Here is a 22,823-nt window from a genome sequence, read left to right as displayed (position 1 = left end):
AATTAAATAAAAATAATATTAATGGTATTTGAACAATAACATTGTTTTATTTTAGGCCTTCTAAAGATGTGATTGATAATACCAAAGAGTCAGAAGAAGAGGATATTTCAACTGACGCAACTACTGAAAGATTCAAGCCAACATATAAAACAGTTGATAGAACCAGATACCGTGATTTAGGAGAAGTAGCTGATGAAAATTCTGAAATTGATTCATTGCCTAAATATACCACAATAAGTCGAACTAAATCAACCGAAAGTAGTCCCGAAGAAGAACCAACTAGTCCAAAATATGTTACTTTGCGTAGGCAAAGACCAACTTATAAAGAAGATGAAATAAGTGATGAAGAAATCACTCCAGTTGCTGTATCATCTACTTCGCAGGCGCCAAGGTACGTCATTCATCGTGTACTATTAAAACATAATGTTTTTTATTGTGTATTATAAATATGAATTTGTATTATCATGGTATGTTTTAGGTATGTTTCGTTATTAAGGCAAAGGAGTACAACCACTACTACTACACCCGATGATAGATTATTTGAAACAACTACAAAAGATAATATCGAAGAGCCAAGAGTAAACAAAAATACTAAGGTGAGTGATATGGCTTTATCAACAGAGTCTATTTTAATTAGCACCATCTTATTCAATACTGAACCATTTACCGAAACAATCACAACAACCGTAAACGTTCCCACAATTATTACTGCAAAAAGTAGTGAAACTTCAAAAATGCCAACATCAATTACTGAAGAAATGAGTGATATGACACGTTCAACTAAAATTCCGGCTTCGATTGATAACAATATAGATGATACTATGAGTACTATGAGTACTACGAAAGCTCCAACATCAACTGTTACTAATGTTATTACATCTATATATGAAGCTGCTACAGAAAGACAGAGAGTTCGTGTAAAAAATATTCAAAACTTTTTATTGGAGCATAAGAAAACTGAACCAGTAACACAATCAATCACGCCCACTACAACCCCATTAACTACTACTTTATCTACAACAATGGAAAATATGGCTCCAATCGAAGAACCTACTCAAAAATCCATACTCAAGGGTCGATTTGGAGGTCCTGTACAATTTAGACCAACCTTAAGAAAATTTATAGGTACTCCAGAAAAGAATGGAACAACAACAGAGAAAATAATTGAAACAACAACAGAAAAAATAGTCGAATCGTCTACCGAGAAAAAAAATCGTTTGAATAAATATATTAACAGATTTATCAGACCAGCTAATAATTATAGTACAGAAAGTACAAGTACCACAAGTAAAATATTTGTTACGTCAACTACTGAAAGTACATCAGAATTAAGTACAAGACAAGTTAATAGATTTAGACAAACTACTAGCAGTACCACCGATTACCAACCACTGTCAACTAGAAAATTTATTTCTAGATATAGACAAAGAACAACAGAGTCACCAGTGGTAAATAATACAGATGTACAAAGGTCACGATTTTTTAGAAGCCGCAAACCAATTTCTTCTACCACAACTACAACAGAAGAAACCACAATTACAGAACTATTAGATGTTGAAGAAAATGCAGATAATGTCCGTTACGAAACGACAACATACGCTCCTATTACAATGAATGTTCCCACTACAAACGTTGATGAAAATTTGACTAACGATGAGGAAAGTAAGATAACTACTATTGATAGTTTTGAGCCAACTAAATTTAGTACAACCGAAACGACAACAATTCAGCCAATCACTAAAAAAATAACAAAGTATTTCAGAGGATCTGTACGAGCAAACAGTGAATCTCAAGATGGTATAATTAGTAATCCGCGATCTCCGTCATTAGGCAGACAAAATTCAAGATTTTTGAAAAATGAACAAAAAATATTATTTATTAAAGTTATGCCTTCGCCAGACGGACGATCACTAAATGAGTTTACAACAAATCCAATCAAAAATGTGACTAGAAATCGGGGTAAAATTAGAGCATACGATTCTCTGGAACTTAATACTCTGACCGATGAGTTGGCAAATCGTGATCGACCAAATGAGCTGTTCAGAGGAAGTGAAACAAAATTCAGACCAACCACTTCTACCACCACTGAATCAACAGAAGAGGTATGAATGAAATTTGCATAACAAGTTAAAACAACTAAAACGAACCGTCGGTCAGGCGCACGAAAGCTACTAATAAAATATATTACCTCATTAATATGAATTACGAATGTGTAAATGTTATGGTCGATGGTGAATTGATGGCTGCTGCATGATTAAATCTAAACTGGAAAATTTGTTTTGGTTTAACAAGAACCATACTGACGATTAAAAATCGGTGGAAATAAGTTGCATGATAAAATAAAGACAATTTATAGTTGCGAATAGTTCAAGCATCCGCTACGCCACTGCATTGCATCCTATGCTTCCCATCCACTAATAAACATAAATGCTAACATACTCATTTTATTTTTACTTTATTTAACAATAAATTTAGTGTTATTAAGTTTCATAAATATTGTTTTAAGATTCAAAGAGATAGAACTCGTCAAAGAATTACAAGACCAATTCAACGTTCGACGACAACTACTACCACTGAGGAATCAACTCCGAGTTCATCAACAGAATCGTATTCGTTAAAAGCAAACCGAAGGAGAAAATTTAGGCCTGAATATACAACTACTTCAACTCCAAGTTATGAAGAAGGTATGTAATACATGTTTACACAGATTCATTAAAATGTAATTAAAAATTATCTAAAAATAGAATCAAATAATTTTACCCAATTATAACAAAATCTAAATCCTGACTAGTTGCATAAGAAATTGTATTAAAGTTAAGTGTAATAAACATACTATAAGTCACATTTATTTTATTTATGTTTCTTCGCCAAGTTACTATCTAAGTGCGGTGCCATACTTTAAGGAGATCATACAATTATTATATAAAATATAATTTTTCACTTTTAAAGGCTATGGTATGATACCAATTGTGATTTAAACTTTTTGTAGTAATATGTTATATTATAAGACACGCAAAGCATAAAAAACGCACTTATTTAAAATATATTTTTGTAACTAAAATTACAATATAATATAATTTTCAACTAAATGTTGAAACACGCATTTAGGTAGCTTATATTGATTTTCTATTAATTTAAAACATAATAATATTATATTATTATGACTAAAACTGTCAATTGTATTTTAAAGAAATAACTACGCCAAAATCTCGAAATCCTGAACGGAGATTTAGGAGTCGGACAACAGTATCGAAAAATACAATAACTACAAGTACAACACCAGAAACCTTGGAGGACAGTGATCGAAAATTCTTCAGTTCGTCAGCACAGCCATATTACGACGATTCGAGTCTTTTCGCCAAGACCAGGGATGATCGTAAAATTGGTGGATCAACAGAAGACCTAGCCAATACAGCTGTAGTTGCCATACATACACTCGCTACAGCACCGCCTTCAAATTATGAATTTACGAGTAGTAAGAACCTTTATTTACTATATATTTATATACTAAATAATTTCGCAATGCAATCAGAAAAACATTTGAATAGTTTTTGGGGTGATAAAAAGGGGAAAAGTGACATCATAAAATCAAAAATAATAATAATAATAATTATTAATCGTTTTTTTTTTTTTTTTTTTTTGTCTCGCAGGGCCTTCGACGCACAGTCCGCAACAGAGCGTTTTTCGCGAAACCACCCAGGACCACGATTATTTCGAGCCGCCACAAGCACCGCAGCAATCGATAAACGCGTTCGACGTCGTCCAACCGGCTAGACAACCGACACAGCCGCCGAGGCAATCGGTGCAACCCCAACGGCCACCACCGCCGCCGCCGTCCGTCAAGCTGCCCGCGGTCCCGTTCCAACCGGCGCCTTTCCAGCCTTCTCCGTTCCAGGCGGGTCCCTTTCAGCCAGTCCCGTATCCCGGACTACCGTTCCAGACAAACAACGCGTTCGCCCCGGTCGCTAGACAATCGCCCACGACTGCCCTACCGCCGGCCACGTCTCGGCAAACGTTCATATTGCGAAGGGGCCCGTCGAGGACCACGCCGCTGGGGACAGCCGCGACGTCCGCTCCGCCGCCACAGTACTAAACGACAACGCGCAAGAGCAGTACGCTGACTACTCGGAACCGGAACAGGCGTCCAATTCCGGCGAACAACGAGTGGCCCTCAAGGGCAAGGTTCGGATACACGGGGACGGGTACATCGAGTGTCTGGACATGGGCAGTTTCCCTCACCCGTTTTCGTGCCAGAAATTCATCTCGTGCGCCAAGACGGAATACGGAGCGCTGTTCGGATGGGAGTACACGTGCCCGAAGGGATTGTCGTTCGACCCGGTGGGCGGCATTTGCAATTGGTCGTCCGGACCAGTGTGCAACAATTGACGTGACCCGCGCTTTTAGTCGTGTACTCGTAGCACTGACACGAGCACAAAAATAAAACGAAAAGCGAAAAAAATAACAGACAGAACAAAATTCCTAGTCTCTATCTCTCTCTCCCTCCCTCTCTGACTCTGTTGGTCTCTTTATCCTTCTCCCCTATTGCTATCTCCCCCTTTCCCACTCCCTCTCTATCTATGGACGTGTGATTTTTCGTTGACGTTTGTATAGGCACCGAACTATAATGTTATTTTCAGGGCCAGTCTTTGATAGAGAATCCAACTCGGATGAAATTACATTAATTTAATCGGACTGTCGATATCAAAATAGTATAAATATATACCTATATCTAAGTATTGTAATTTCATTCGATTTGTTGTGTATACATATTTTATAACTACATTTATATATTGTAATAATTAAATTTATATTTGTATTTTTATTTAAGAATAAATTGTAATTATATAAGTTATTTTGTGTTCAAATTTCATAAGTCTGTCTTATATCCAATGCTTATTTGTTCAAGTCACTGGGCAAATATTTATACATAAATTACCGGATGATCTAATACTATACTACATCATACATTCATACTTTAACTTAAATTAAACTACCTATATAAACCATTAACCAGTAACCTGATCACCAATGCATAGCTTATAATTTAAAAAAAAAATCGTATATTCATAATACTATTGTTGAATTTGTATTTATTAAAAGTTGTACTAATGCGTAAAAACAATCTACTTTGCCAATTAATAAAAACGCATAATATAGGTATGTACTTAATAGCGTAAACTGTATTTAATCTGCATAATTTTCAAAATAGTTGCGAATAGTTTGATAATTATTGGGTTCTAAAACAACATAATATCATTTCAATGCGACAATAAAAGATATTTATTAGCAAAAAAACATCATTATTGGTACGTATAAATTAAAACTACGTCATTTCTTGTAACTTCGGCTTCTAAATTCAGACATAATATTCTGTTAATTTATATTTTATTACATTTTTTTATTGCGCCCCCTACCATTGGTGATAGCCGATAGGTGTGAAAACTTCTATCTTAAGGTGCATTTCATTGCTTCAAAGTTTAAATGTTTTTCTTATTTGAAAATGATCGGTGAAATAAGAAAAGTATAGTCTGTGATTAAAAATTTAAAAATAATTTCAAGTAACATTAGAGGAAACTCGGTCATCACGTCTGTCACCTTGCTATTCGATCCTCAATCTATCCGTTTTTGCATCATTTACCACGAAGGCATATCAATGTATTATTATTATTATTGTCTGTCTGATCGCTCAAATGCACCTAATGGCTCATGAAATTTTAAATAAGTACTTACCGAAAACTTCAATAGATGTGTAGCTGGTTTTTTTCTGAGATATGACTGTAAGTGTAAAAAACTATTAATAATTAAAATATATTTATAAAACACACAATAAAAATTGTAATAACGTACAATATTAAACGTCGATTTCAAACGAATACGCTACGCCGCGCGCAATCCACAAATGTCACTCAAGACACAGCGGTCACACAAGAGTCAAGACTCAACTACTCAAAAGCATTACTTATTACTTATTATATTCCGTAACATTTTAATTTATAGGTAAATAGTTATGTATTTTAACAAAATGAAAGTACATCTATATTCACAATTTCCATTTACTAGATAGAACAGTAGTAGGCAGGTAAAATAAAAAATCTACGACATTTTTATTGTTTATTGTTTTACAAAATTACATTTTGTTTTTTTTTTTATTTAATATTTTATTACTAAATATTAAATTATACTATAAATTACATAGTTCAAAACATTATAATACATTTTTTTTAAATTTATACATAATATATACCTAATACCAAAGTTATTAAATCGAATAATATCTATATCCATGAATCTACTGCTTTCGTTTAACTTTACTGATGAATACTATATAGAGTACCATAGAACAAGTCGAAAACTACATTTCAATAGAATATAAAAATCTAATTATGTTTTCTATATCTAAATAAATACATAATATATTAAATAGGTATAATCATAAATAATGTATACCGTATCTATCCGTGTACATTATTAAATATTATATAGGTGTACTATTAATACTAATATATCATTTTGCATTAATATTAGGTATTTGAATTAATATCTATTATTCACTAAGGCCATCAAGTCTCTAGTATAATAATTTATAGTCTACTGTGAACAACATTATATTTTCTTCAATGATAATTTGCGGTTTAATCGATGTCCAATTTCTTAAACGTTCCGGTCATATCCATATCTAGCTTTTTCGGTTGTATTGGTCGTTTCGATAAATCAGCTTTTGGCATATTTCTGTACCATTCATCGTCCTCTTTTGTCGCTTCCATGATATCGTCTAAAAAATCAATCGAAATTTTAATAGGATGGCATAAGTTATTAAGACGCAGTAAGACTTAGAATACAAGATATAATAATATAGTACAATGCATAGCCCGGTAATTTTAGAAACCCGTCGAAATGAATTAGTAATTTTTTTAATTTTGATATACTTATTTTATATCAAATGATATTTTATTATATAAATAATTAAATTTATTTTCTCATGATACTTGATACTTAAAGACAGTTTCAATAATGGTTTTTTTTATGAAAATAATAGCTGTGAAATAGTGTGAAATACACACCGTAATTTTACACCAATCGAACATTCAAACTTAATAATGCAATTTTAACTTCAGAATAATGTATTATTAAAAAAAAAATGAATGTAATATTACATCCATGGTTTTGTGTGAAAATTAATTTTAAAGATCGTTGTATTACCTCAAGGCCATAATTAGGAAAAAATTCAGGAGGTCCCGAACCCCTTGTGGCCCCAAGCTCTACTACAGTATTGTCACCCCTGTTAATAGGGCCTGCGCATACTTATGCTTATGGATAAGAATAATATACTTAATAGGTACTATATTTTTTTTAAATTATTTACTTTCAAATTTCTCGATACTGCCCGCAGTACCGCCATATTCGTCTGGCAACATGTCTCTGGGAATATGTTCGTAAAGTGTATCGTAGGTTTCGTGAATGACAATCTAAACCAAAATGTTCAAAACAATCAATACAATTAAGGTATATCACAAACTAAGCACAATTTCTTTCGGTATGTACATTGTACTTACACAGTACATTATTATTGTTTATTACTTACTCGGTTTTGAATTTTAGACGGCATGAACAGTTTGAAGAAGTTCACCAAACGCGAGACAAACTTTGGTGGATTGACGTAGTGGACACCTCTTACTCTCAATGGCGTAGCTTCCTAAAACCAGAAATATTTAACTATTACAAGTAAAATTCGAGTATTAAATTATATTTACGGTAATATCAACGGTATTACGTATTTGTATTAATACGTGATTAATTGCGTCATAACTCATAAATATAAATATTTTATGTTATTATAATATTATATAATACCAATATACCATATGGACATGGACCAATTGCGCATAAAACAAAATTTTTATTTTAGAGTCAGTGTACCAATTACGCCTCTTATATTCTACGGTCAATATACCAATTGCGCTTGTAGGTATTCAAATTTGCCTAGTATTTACTGATCAACTGATTACTGGCTAAAGTGACTGGTTTTAATATATTTTATAATTGTATATTACGTGAATTATAATATTATTAGTAGGTACCTACTAATACTCCCAAAAATTATTTATGTGTTTGTATATTGTTTTATTATATTTATTATTATTATTATAATTAGGATTTAATTTTGAATAATTGACGATCAAACTTTTTACCAGTTAGTGTACTATTAATTTATTTGTATTATTTTTTTTTTTTAATTATTACACTTTGTGGTGACCAAATGAATTATTTTAATGTAATTATCCTGTTATACTTATGATTGTATTCTCCTTTTCTCATGGTGAACAAATATATTATTCTGTAAACTAACTAAATTATATTATTTTAAATTGTAATGCCATACTCAAATTATTATTTAAAAAATTATTATTATTAATAAAACATGCAAAATACTAACATCATGATTACCTTAAACTCAAAATCGTATTACTTTATGTCTTAATTATTTAACCACCTATTTTTTATTATTATTAATATTATTTTATTTTAGTTCTCATTAACTAAACTGTATTAAGCCTATAAGTTCCATCGACTTGGCCTTAGGGTTAACACGTAGCTTATAGGTCATGAATTAAGTGCTCCCCTTAATTCATGGGTGGTAAGAAGTGCAAAGGTAGTAAAATACTAGAAATCTCGCAATGTATTATGCATTAGTACTCGCAAAAAAATGGATTAGTAACTAACTAATAAGTTTTCCTTAGGTAATGTAAAATGTACCTATAGAGCACAATTGGTCTATCAACCCTAACATTTTTAAAGCGCAATTGGTAAACTCCCTACCCCCCTATAATACACATAAATTAATTTTAATATTTTACAGATTTGTAATATTATTCTTATAAATTGTTTAGTATTTTTTTTCTTTGAAATAACTATGAGTATAGATAGCCAGGTAGATAATATTTTACAATTTTCTAGTCCAATCTAATGATATACAGTCAATACTTTTGACTGATATTAAACTACATGACTATAGATTTTAGCAAATGCAAATGGAATGTTTGTATTTTAGGTAGGTATCTAATATATAATGTACATTATGTTATGCATTTTAATCATTTTATGCAATTTATACAGTTGAATAATATTAATTATACTTACGTCTATGCATCGCATTAGGTTCTTAGTTAATGTAGGTGTAAAGCTTAATAAATAAGACAATTGGCAATGTTTAAGATCGAGCAAAAACACTAATCCGTAAACGGGTTCTCGGCGCATCAAATAATCAATCGTTTTTAATGATCCTTTACACATGGCCATCGCATCAAATTCTCCGTCGTTGTTTTCAATTGACCGAATAATGTGTACGCGATTGGCTTCCGGTGTCAATTTTGGTAATACTGACATTTTTCTATAAATAAAACAATTTTTTATTTAAAATACCGCACTCTTATGTATGGTTTTACTATTGTCTCGTTTATAAATAATCAATATGGTAATCAATAAGAATAATTTAATATTTCGATAATAAAATTATTCAAATAGTGTACCTATGCCTTACAAATACCTAATGTTTTAATATTTGTTGACAGAGTAAACATGGAAATAATAAAGATAAAGTCCATCTTAAACCTTAGTACAACATTACTATTCCCCGAATAAATAATAATCCCAAAGACTACAGAGTACAGAGAGTGGAAATTATACTGAAAATAACTAGGTAGTTAATTCTGGAACCAAAACCCTTTAAAAATATGACGTATCTTATTGATTTATTATTATTAATCGCATAAACAAACTTTAAAATTATACTGAAACTGGTAAAAAGTCAGTATCAACAATAACTTTAATTTAATTTAACAGAAAATTTAATTTTGAAAACTAAACCGAAAAAAAACACAGAGGTTCCAATCCCAGTGTGCAGGTATAATTTCTTAAGTCCCATGGTCATATTATGAAATTTCATCATCTATAATAAAAACTAAAAAGTATGAGACTGCGAGCAAGATTATGTGGCGATACGTTGGTACTTGGTGATGTGTAAGTGTATAACTAAACCCTATTTTGTTCATTACTAATTATAATAATTTTACATAATTTCACAAAATCATATTGAAATTCTTTAAAAATGTAATATATTATAGAAGAATAAAATCTATTGATAACTGTATTTTTATTTATTTATTATTTACTTTTTATAAAAATCAATAATTGTATTATATTGTATTAATAGCCTTCATAGTAAATGACACCAAAATAATTTCTGCAATTTATTACATTATTATAATTTCTCTAGGAAATATATAGGTATTACTTATGAATGTAAATTTTAAGGTCACCAATCTTCAAAAGGAAAAACGAGTTTATTTTTGTAGTGGTTTACTTCATAGTTCAAATCTACGTTAATGGAAATCATTATTTTTTTTCTTTTAGAATATTATTTTGACAACAGTCAAAAATAGTTTTATTATGTTTATAATTTATTTTAATTAGCTACTTATTCAATAATAATTTCCATCCACTTCTGATGTTTAACACTGAAATCTAAAATATCTAATTATTAATTTATAGTGCAGTGGAAAATTCTCCAGACATGCTCAGCATGGGCCGCATGCTTAGAAATAAAAACGTTATTGATCAAAATACAAAAATTATTTTATAATCAATAATATATTACGTATTTTAAAAGAAATAAAATGTGTTACATTAATTCATTTATTTCTGTTATACTTAGGTATCTGTGTTTATCTTTATTCTAACATTTGTCATTTAATGACAGAGCATGCGATAGATGTGTGCGCAAGCTATACGACTCTTGTTATCGCTGTAAAAAAACCAGTTACTCCGAAAGTCTAGACTCTGCGCTCCGTCAACGTAATTTATAAAATTTACATGTACGAGTAAATGACAATTTTTTTATTTTAGTAAAAAGAGTTAGTCAAGTCTCAATTACAATTATTAAAGTATTATTTAAGTAAATGCTACTATATATAATATATATTAAATTAAAGTCTTATTTATAGATTAATACAAATTTGTGTATTATTTATTAATTATAAATTAAATAGAACTATGTATAATACATTATGATAAATGAGCGTGCCCATTCATCAGAGTCAGCATTCGCCACTAATTTATACTAAACACATAATTTTTGAAATCTTATTAATTAATGGATTTATTTATTATTTATTTGACTTAAGTAGTTAAATAATTTACACAAAAATAAATCATAAAGCAAAATCTGATACATTTAATATTCATTATCTTTGAACAGACGGTATAGGATAATTATTAATTAATGTATTAATAATGAATATTTTTACCAATAGCAGTATAAAATTCATTGCTGACATTTTCCAGAACTTAAAAAATTAACATTGAAAGGTATAAGTTTTCCATAATGGCAAATATAAATCTTAATGTGCACTTACCCAACTTTAACTGCCTTTTGAATCCATGCAGCATCACTAGTCATGTCATCGAAAAGTTCCGGTATTTCTACACGAATCGTGAAGTATGATTCAAGAACTTTCTTCGTTCTTTGCAAATTATTTTTACGACCAATGAGAAAATGTCTCAGCCATACTCGATCTGAATTTAAAAACCAACATGTAAAGGGCTTATTTAAATTAAGGTTTATACTTAAAATTTTATATTAATAAACACTAATTTTAGATACTTATTCATTATTTAGACGATAATCTCTACACAAAAAGTAATGATAATTTTTATATTTCTTCTCAAAAACATGCTAATTATACATGTATGCATAATTTTAATAAGGATTATATATTTTTTTTAATAATACTATTTAAAAGAATAGATGTATATAATAAATATTCAAAATATTATGACTAGTTTTTATAACTGAATTAAAACATGAGTAACTATAAATAGGTAGATATCTGTGAAATATATTTTGTTTGATTAATGATTATATTATTTATATACAAATGTATATTCAACTTATATTAAATTGCCATAATTTAATAATGATTTTTGTGAATGACCCAATTAATATTATTTCTCAGCCACTTCAATTACAATCTAATAATACAAAAATATATTATTAAATTAGAGAGTTTTTATTAGAGTAGTAAAACCGAAAAAGTAAACGTTTGCTTAATCTTACGAAAAATACTCATAATTTTAAATTCAATAACTTTCTAATAAATAAGACTCACTGATATTCTAGCTAATTATATAATTCAAAATGTATTATTTATGATGGTTTTTAAAACTATTTAGATGTAATTTTTTGTTTTTTAAACATTTTTTAAACGATTTGATAAAAATAGCATAATAATAACGAATTAATTAGTAAATTATAGAATTAATTCAACCACAAACCTGTTATATTAGGTAAATGCGGTTGCTTAGACAACCAATCGATCAAAGCATCAATATCTTCTTCTGTGTCTTTAGGATCTTTGTAGAAGTAAAGATTCTTGATAGCTTGTTGATGTTGTTGATTTGGCGGCGTTAGAACCATTTTTGCTGATATACTCGTAAATTTGTATAAAAATAGTACTCGAACTTTTAAAAAATAATTATTTTTGAATTATAAAACGAATTTGTTTCGATGTGAACTCTATCTTATAAAAATGACAATATGATGTACCAACTTATACCATCGATTCCAAATTTTTAACAGTTGCTATATAGTACTTCACACGTTATTTAGTCGGTGCCATAAACCTACTAATCGTAAACATATGCGATTGTTCGTATAAAATGTCGACTATTGGTATAGTAAAGAACTGGTTTGTGTTAACCTTGGAAAATTTCTAAGGATTTAATAGTGAATCTTAATATTACTTATAACAAGTCCTATTAATTCAGTTGTTTCCTGAAAACTATTCAGGGTCGTGCCTAGTGATCCCCCGCCCCAATGAAATGTTAGCAGAAATGTTATAATTTAAATATTATATATGATGGTTTTGTAAAAAACAATAACAATTTTTCAATTTTAAACAAAACCCACGATTGATAACCTGTTTAGGGTCATTCTCGCCGTCAACAAATTATCTTTTTGTTTCGATTTTAGATATAGGTACCTAATAGGTATACGGGTAAACTTCCGTAACATATTCCAAATAGAATATTGAAACAAAACATTAATATATATCAATATTATTAAGAAATTATGGGTATAGATGAAAATACTGGACATCGATTTACATGTTTTACCTATACTTAAGTATATTTATACAAATTATTATAAAAATGGTATAATATATTTGTAGAGTCTTCGGAGTTTATATATTTCAATATGTAAATTACTGGCATACAATTAAAATTAATTATTTTATATTTAATTGGTATTTATTTAATATTTAACTAAATGTTATGCTATTATTTAGAACAGTTACTATACACTTATAAAATAATAAGAACACATTAAATTTTAACACTACATTGAGGTAAGTACTATTCAATATTTATCTCAATTTAACAATGTACAATCATCTTCTACATTTTGTTTTTTACAAGTATACAATACGTCACAGCGCCAAGTTATTTTTTTTTAATTTTTGATTTTTTGATGTTGCAAAGGTTATTAGGTATTCCCTCTTTCGCTTTTAATAAGATCTACATTTTAAGGTGATATTAAAAATATAAACCAATCTTCACCTTAAGAAATTTGTTAAATGGGCTAGAATTTTTTTTTCACTTTTTAGTTTTTACACACCACAAATACTTTTTTCTTATTTTTACGCGATAAAAATATAAATATCACTATTCATTAACCTTTTCACTTTTAATAATATATTTAAAATAAAATTTAAAAATCATACCATTAAGATGATATCACAACCACATGTTTTGAGCATTTTTAAATTACAATTTATTTAAACATACTTGTAAGTTGTTGTAACTCATCAAAATTGAAGTACCATAACAAACTAAATTATAAATTCAGTTAATGTTATTTAATTTTAATTTAATAAAGATTTAGTAGATCAACCCACTAATATTGAATCACTATATATATTATAAAAACTAACAATAAAATAGGTTATGTTAAATACACATGTTGTACACTTGTAAGTATGATGTTCTCTTAACTAGTATCGATGTCGCGGTCGCACACAATAAATTAATATTTGTTGAATAATATCAACGGTTGCTACTACTGTCAACTATATATTTATTAATTCACTATTAACTAATTGTACACAATATCACTCATAGACGAAAATCTTATGGAGAGGGGTGCTTGTCTCCCAAAAAAATTAAAAATTAAAAAATAATACCTATTTCAAATATCTCAGTTAATATTTATTTTTAATTATTATTTTAAATTTTATTGTAAGAAAATATAGATCTATGAGTTTAACTACTACATTAAAATGTTCGTACTTTTTTCCTATTTATATCAGTATATCACCAATGTATCTACTATTTAATTTTAATAGAATATTTTTTATAATGTATCAATGATTGATTAAAAATTAGATTAAAATTTAACAAATTACATTTTTGTATTGCATATTTGTTATATAATACATCTTACTTTTTTTTTATGAGAATTTTAATAAAATTAATAAATAATTATCACTGCATAATTAAAATCAAGTATAAAATCTATTAAAAATAAATTTTATTTTGTATCTTTTGCATCTTTTTCTCGCATATTTTGACTTTTTAGTGCATGTTTACATGCAAATTTTAAAATTTTAAATGGATATAAATCCGGTCTTTACAAATAAGGGACCTTGTATCAAATTATTAAGCCTAATTAGTGTTTAAATTTAAATTTTAAAGTGTCATTAAAAATATTTAAATGCAAATAATTTGAAAATTTCTATGATTTTTATTAGTTTTGTAAACATTTGACCTTAAAGCGCTTGCAAAGAAGTTTGTAACTTATTTTGATACTATTTAAAATTTAAATGTGCAAGAAATACTAATGAGGAACCTTGTATATATTATTTAAATTTTTACCTAAGAACAATAAAATTTATTTACACCTCAATCAAAATAATTTCAAAAAATTTTTATTATCTGTTATAGGCCTGGTAACTAGTAGGTGTTATAAATACGTGATATGGGTTGCTTAAATAAAAATATTTGAACATCACTCTACTATCTACTTCTAGTTATAATAGACGTTAGGTAAAAATTTGATTTTGTGATATAATATAATATATATTAGTATATTGCATAATTTATTATATTTTTACACACATTAAGAATTATGAATAATATTGTCAAAGGAAAATAATTATTAATATATATATTTTTAATAAATATATGTTCAATAATATTTTTCATATAATTTTCAATAGTTATATATTTATAAATTATAATTTATATATATTGATATTAATAATCGTTTCAAGTAATATTAAAACTATTGTAGATCTTACAATAATTTCGATCAACAAATAATTTATCATTTTTCATGTTGTAAATCTGCGATTCGATCTATTGTAATTCCATTACAGTGGGATTTAATGAAACCTAAATTTCTCAATATAATCATTGAACAATTGCAAAAAGAATTTTCAAGAAGATTTAATAATTTTTATAAATACGATAAAGAAATAAAATTATTCAAGAATCCTTTTCAAGTTTAAATAAATTATGCCAAGAATAATTTACAAATGAAAGTCATTGAACTTCAAAATGACGAGGTTCTAAAAAATTCTTTTCGGGAGCAACTAGTTAACCTCAATTTTATAGTTGTCTTCTAATATTTACATTTCCGGGAATCAGATAATTCGCACAAAAACTTAGTGGCGTTTGCAAATTTGCAAATACATATACATGGCAGTGTGTTCATCAATTTAGGGAACACTAAATTTATCGGTCGGATTATACTGGAATAATTAAATTTTTTTACAAGTTGGTAGTATATAAATACACATTTATAAATTTACATTTCAATCCGCGCATGCGCAGTAAAAATGGTTTTTTTCAATAGCGGATCCAAGGGGGATAATTACCCCCCTTGTGCTTATTATATACAAATTTATTATATTGTGACTTGTGAGAAATACTAGTTATATTCAGCGTTAAGTATCGTATTACCCCCCCCTTGATAAATTTCTGGATCCGCCACTGTTTTTTTTTCAAATAGCAACACCTATTTTGAACAGCATATTTGGATAGGACTATTTTTTAAAGTAATTTTTATGAATCAACTATAGTTCTAAATTCAAAATTGACTAAATAAGAAACTTCAATTTTCATAAATAATAATTTTTTTAAAAAATGCATAAAACCATTTTTATAATTATTTATTATTGGTTGCATTTTGAATATTTTTACATACCTATATATTTTTTTTTACAAGTGTTATAAACAAGACTAACATAATATGAGTATAAAATTATTTATAAATATTGAAAAAGTAACCAATAACAAAAAATCATAAAAATGGTTTTATGCATTTCTAAGAATAGTAAAAAAATGTATTATTTATTTAAATTGAAATGGTTCTTATTCAGTCAATTTTGAATTTAGAACCATAGTTGATCAAAATTATTTTAAAAAATTATAGGCCTATTATCCGAATATACAATATATAATACGGTGTTCAAGATATGTGTTGCTATTAAAAAAAAGTACATTTATACTGCGCATGTGCAAACCGAAATGATAAAAATGTGTATGCGTTTATATTTATTTTTATTTTTATTTTTATACTACCAGCTTGTAAAAAAAAAATCGATTTATTCCAATATAATCTGGCCGAGAAATTCAGTACACGCTATACATATACATGTGATCAGACATTTTCGATTGTGATGTACAAAAAACACAAGTATACTCTTTAAGTCTTAATAATGAACATTTGCACGCTGTATTACTAGTTGCAATGGCAAGTTTGCAAGCTGATATTGAAAAATTTTTTCTTAAAGACATTTTTTTCAAGTAAAATATAATATTTTTTTTATACTTATATTTCCATGTAAAATAATCTAATATAATATCTAATAACAATAAAATTATTAATATTATATTATATGTAGGTAAATTTTTTTTTTGTTAATTTAGCTTTTGATAAACAATTTAAAAAAATGTATGGCTCACATGGTTAAAATGGTTGCCTAAATTTACTCAATACAAAAAATTACAAAACTATGTGGTGCTAAATGACATGTTATAATTTATGATATATTATATAATTATATATATAATACATTTTTTTCTTTCTTATAAAAATGACTTTTCTATTTGATTCGCACGCCGCACCGATCTTTCCGTGATTTCTGAGCTGACCTTGTTTTTAGAAAACTTGTTATGGATATAAAAAGTTACAAAAGCATAATAGATAGATATTAAAAATTAAAATGTTTAAGTTAATAACTTTTTGAAGGTTAGGCTATTATTAATATTACTAATCAAATAGATAAAAATTAAATCTATTTAATATAATATAGGTTTTGATATGGAATTACCTATCATACAGAATAAGAAATTATAAATATATTATAATATAATTTAATATTATAGGTAGGTACTTTCTAACTATTTAATATAAGTAAGATATCCGATATAATAGAAGACAGAAACATTTTAGCGAATTACGAAGGCAATAAAGGAGATAAAAAAACAGCTTATTACTTATAAAAATAAACGTTTGCATTGATTGTAAGTTATAAAAAGGACATGAACTTAATACTCTAAAAAATTAAAAAAAGGTTCAACAACAATATTATTTAATCTAAGAAAATTCTACTGTATTATACAAAATGTATTTAAGTTCATTATAGAAAATTACTGAACAGTATTGTATAAGACTATAGGTTATTACTTTGTTTAAAAAACTTAGTGTTCTATAAAAAGTACCTATAAAAAAAATATAAATATTCTAACTGAATTATTATTAAAATTGAATAATTCACAGGTATAACCTAAACTGCAACAGTCGTAGTCAAAATGACTAATTTACGATAGATACAAAATGAATACTTATACATAATTAATAAATAAATATATAAGAATCTAAATAATATGTTTTTAAAATGAAACAATACAGGTATATTATATATTCATTTAGTTCAATGAAAAATACCATTAAAATATCAAAAAGTCCTTAAAATGTAAAATGGTAAGTAAGTGGGTACCGCTCTGTTTTACGCAGTAGATATCAAGTAGGCTACTGTAATGGATCAGTTCAATTTTAATTTAACGATATATAACTGTATATTTGTACCTATACGAAAACGATTCTAAATGGAGGGCCTGTAAACTTACATGAAATGTTTTTTATTTTACTTTCAGTATTACGATAGGGCTTATTTAATTTTTTTCCGTAAAAACATTACATTTATTATATTATACTAATACTAACTTATCATTATAATAATATATATTTCTTACATACGATACTATATATTATTCTTTATTAACTTTTGAGTCAATACATCACTTTACTTCAACTGCAGTGTGAATAGGTTAATAATCTTAATACATTAATTATTTATCATTTTTTTATTTATTATATGTATTACCGTATTGAGAGATAATTTAGAGGATCTTGAAGAGATCCAACTGACTCTTTTAAACCAATTTATTTTTCTCATTTCCTTTTCAAATATTGAACTATATAAATATATAATATATTGAAATTCCGACAAATCAAATATTAATTTTATTAAATCCTAAGTAAAATCGCAAGGAACTAAAAGAACCGATTTTAATAAAATGTTGCATGTACATGTCAATGAATCAAAATAATCAAATGCCTAATTCAAGTAGGTATCTATCGCGTTATCAATTGATATTTGATATGAAACTTTTAAATTCAAATAATGATATGAAAATATACTGTTTTCAGTTTTCTTGATATTACCTAAACTACTATATACGTTTATACTTGATTAATATTGTTAAAATCTTCAAAACTTATTATTTTAGTGAAATAATTAATGTTCTTTTATTTAAAAATCTATATAATTATTATTAATAAAAATTAATCGAAAAGTAAGGTTATCAAGTAGAACAGAAATGATATAATATAACCGGAAATCGTTTCAAAATACATTTATTTTCTCATTTGTGGGTAGGAGGTACCTAACCTACTACATTCCTTATAGATGTGTATAACGTAATGTTACATAAAAAATACAATTTCCATAATATGCGTCATAATTATGTGTACAATATAAGTAAAAAGTTTGTAATTATTATAATAATTATAATTTTAAATCATACAAAAATTAAAAATGCTAGAATACAAAAAAAATATAACACAGTGGAAAATTGAATTCCTGCAAAAAACTTATACCTATAGGCTATATTATATTACCTGAGATTTGATAAAAAAAAATGTATACAATATACAAAACATAATGTATCATAATGTAAGATCATTTTATATTATTCTCAATGTAAATACTGACAACAGAACTTTCCCACTCATTTCATTTTATTTTAAAATATGAGATTTTTGTTTCTACTGCAGTTTATCAATGGATTCTTAATATTTGTAGGTATGTGTGTATTTTTACTTTTTACTTTTATTAGTTTTGACAAAACACAATATAACCCGTAATAACTTCACTGTTTTTGATTAAATATGATCATATTCATCATAAAAAATATATTTTCATAAACAGACTATATGTGGACGAGAATATTGAGAATATTGTTCTGAATATTGAAATGGAACATTTTTTCAAGATAAAATGCAGTTTAAAGTGAGTTTCAAACTTTCAAAACTATATGATTAGTAACTGTATTAATAATAAAGAGTTGTTTTTCTATTATTAATTATTATTTATTAAATGTAAGAGTTAACAGTGAAATAATTTTGTATCAACTATCAAGTGGCGAGGGCAGAAATTATTGCCTCCCGGAGCGAGCAAAGCATGCTATGTTTTTCTGTCACGCCTCTTATCGATATTACCGCTGACCGCCGCAATAGTAATTAGTAATGACTAATGAAAGTAATTAGCTACAGAACTATCACGACAGTACAATTTCTTTACTCGTATAAAACACATGTTCACCATTAGTTAATAATTATTATATTGTATGTGTTTAGAAAAATGGTGTTTAATTTTGACTATAGGTATAGGTACATTTATTTAAATTTATAAAAAGCTAATAAACTTTAAAATTGATTGTATATAATTACTCGTTATTATAATTTATTTTCGATAAATAATAATTCTCATTTAGTACAATTCGGTATAGTTACACTTACCTAAACTCTAGAAATGTAATTTTCCAACGCTTCAACCATCGATATTGTATAGTAAACGTTTAACCCAAGTGTAACAAAATATTATATTTATATATTTTTTTATTCCAACGTACTGCCTTTGAAACACGTGCAATAGGGTCAATACCCCTAATGTTATGTAAATAGTAAGTGATTTCATATCATTTTCAAAATAGTGTATAATACGACTAATACGAGTACAAGCCTGAAGTCATAATAACATTATACATGTATGTATATCTATATAGTTATTAAAATTGATAAAATCATAAAGAAACGATTGAATATTTTAGTTTGATTCAGTCAATCGACAATATTGCATTTGCGTGTGCCTATTTATTACGTTTTTTAGAAAACAAAAAAAAAAATTAGCACTTTTCTTTTTGACATCGAATATGAAATAATGCAAATATACGATGAAGCTATAATAATATCATTTGTACATTATTTTCATATAATATAGTCAAATAATATTTTGTATAATAAACATTATAGGATTTACTAGTAAAATTCGTTTTATTCAAAGAACATCCACTATACCCTGTCATTCTTGTTAATCCGGCAGCCATAATATGGTCGGTCTGATATCTGTCAGATTATTGATAGAAAGAGAGACCCTGTATTGGCTGTATTATTATAATATTATGTCACTAGGTAGTAGTGGTTTGGTAAGAATATTGTCGCATTACTATACGTACTATTAAAATAAATTATTTTATATTATAGGTGATATTTGGTTGGCTTACACGCACAGACTTACATTTAAATATCACGTACCTAAGTATAAGACGTTTATAAGTGTATAAACTCTATAAACTGCAGGTAGGTACCTACTTGTGCGTGTGCAGAAAACCTCGACAAAGGTCTTTATATTTTATCAAGGCACTCCAGTATTCACATTATGATCAACTATCGAGCGGATACAATCTCAACGAATGACTCCCCCGCGGGCCGCTGCATCGCTATAACCGGAATAACACGATTGTCGTTCGTATTTTTAAGTTTTTAACGTGAACGCCGCCGAGGCACCGCCGACTAATGAAAACCTACAGTATTATGTATCATTTTATGAATATAGGTATCGCTCTTATTATTAATTTTCTGTTTTATTGTAAATATTATTCTGTCGGTTACATTTGAGCAAGTTTTTTATTCGGTAACAAAGTAGATTCGTGTAAGGTACCAATCAGTATAATAATAATATGTGTACTTGGTGATAAAACAACTGGTTACCTTCGTCAGGTTTCGTTTAAAACAGCATACAGTAATGTGTTTATATATTTAATGAAATAAACTAAATTTACGCAATTTGGTACAGCTATTAAACGTGAAACGACGTGTTATTTAATTACGGAAATAAAAAATACGGAGTGAAGGAGAGGATATTAATTTTTTTAGAATACTTTATTGATATAAATAACATGGTTTAAGAAGTTTTAACATACACGAAAATTATCAAATCTAAAATTAAACTGGTTTAAAGTGTTTATAGTTTTTAATGTTTAAAATATACTCAAATATCTTTAATATATCTATGTATAATTTGTAGTTATTAGATAAAAAAATGTTCAATATTAATTAGGACAACTCTTATAGAGAAGGTGAAGAAAACAGTTTTGTGAACACTCCTAAACGTAATTAGTTATTATTGTTATTAATATGTATACCAACAGTACACATTTTGTACGAGCAACTACTTCAGTCTGTTGTTTTTGGTTCAAATCGTTAAAACTGAGTTAATATAGTGTTTGATCCAAAATGAAAAGGAAATCAAATTTGGGTCATTCAACAAAACAAACAAAAAAAAAAATTTAAATAAAGCTGCTGTAAATGGTCAAAAACAGAAGGACAGCTATCCAGCTATGTAAAATTGATATTTTAGAAATATAATATCTACATACACAAAATCAGAACACCAAAAATATTATTTATCCCACAAATATATACTAATAAATTATTATATATCTGTAATTTATCCACACTGGTTACGCAAAATATTAACATTAAGTAAACTGCAAATTTAACACGGATACAGGCAGATAGGCCCATTAAAGGACTTTCCTAGTGCGTCCACTTTCATTACTGTGATGTAAATTTATTAAATATTTAATGGTCAAATGTCGCATCATTTAATATTTTCCCGGTACTTTTTTTGGGGGGGAGGGGCCTGCACGGATTAATTTTTTAGTGGCAACAAAGTGCATAGGTGACGTTATTAGCATTTATATACATTAACATAATATAATACAAAATGAGTGTCTCAAATAGTCAAGTGTATGTGATGATACTAACTGTGATATTGGGCGGCTGCACATTTTCGTCATTTTGATGAATTTCAATCTTAAACACAATACACAAATACACACAAAATGAAAAAAATAAAGCTAACTTTCTGTATTTTTGATTTTTATAAGAACTTATGTGAGATTTTAAGATTGTATGAAATTTTCAAGACTTTTACTCACAAATAAAACGTCAATACGTCATTGAACATAAAACGAAAAAACTCAAACCCATAGGCCATAACCGCGCGCGATGTATTCGATATGTATAAACTATCGTAATAAAATATTATATTACAATGGCTTATAATAAAAGGTTTATTTATTATCGGCAATCAGATCACACTGTTTTTCAGTTTGTGATAACGTTTATTGACTTG

General features: G+C 27.6%; 2 protein-coding genes across 2 annotated transcripts in view; one reads left to right on the top strand and one right to left on the bottom strand.

Moving 5' to 3' along the window:
* Positions 1-4,852, top strand: part of LOC114124370 (mucin-5AC) — a 38,518-nt gene extending 33,666 nt beyond the window's left edge. The window contains 6 exon segments of the mRNA XM_027987600.2: positions 56-391; positions 479-2,102; positions 2,507-2,684; positions 3,191-3,475; positions 3,651-4,081; positions 4,084-4,852. Of these exon segments, the coding sequence (XP_027843401.2) occupies positions 56-391; positions 479-2,102; positions 2,507-2,684; positions 3,191-3,475; positions 3,651-4,081; positions 4,084-4,386 (3,157 nt within the window). The 3' untranslated portion in view covers positions 4,387-4,852.
* Positions 4,853-6,085: 1,233 nt separating this feature from the next.
* LOC114124372 (alpha-tocopherol transfer protein-like) lies at positions 6,086-12,698 on the bottom strand. Its single transcript, XM_027987604.2, has 6 exons — positions 12,331-12,698; positions 11,412-11,571; positions 9,139-9,388; positions 7,583-7,693; positions 7,364-7,466; positions 6,086-6,772 (listed from the first exon to the last, which is right to left on the bottom strand). The coding sequence occupies exons 1-6, from the start codon at positions 12,470-12,472 to the stop codon at positions 6,633-6,635; spliced, it is 906 nt and encodes a 301-aa protein (XP_027843405.2). The 5' UTR covers positions 12,473-12,698; the 3' UTR covers positions 6,086-6,632.
* Positions 12,699-22,823: the final 10,125 nt, after the last annotated feature.

Source organism: Aphis gossypii, chromosome 2, assembly GCF_020184175.1.
Source record: "Aphis gossypii isolate Hap1 chromosome 2, ASM2018417v2, whole genome shotgun sequence".
NCBI classification, from domain to species: Eukaryota; Metazoa; Arthropoda; class Insecta; order Hemiptera; family Aphididae; genus Aphis; species Aphis gossypii.
The sequence above is the reverse complement of the archived record's forward strand: the minus strand, read 5'-3'. Positions and strand labels throughout refer to the sequence as shown.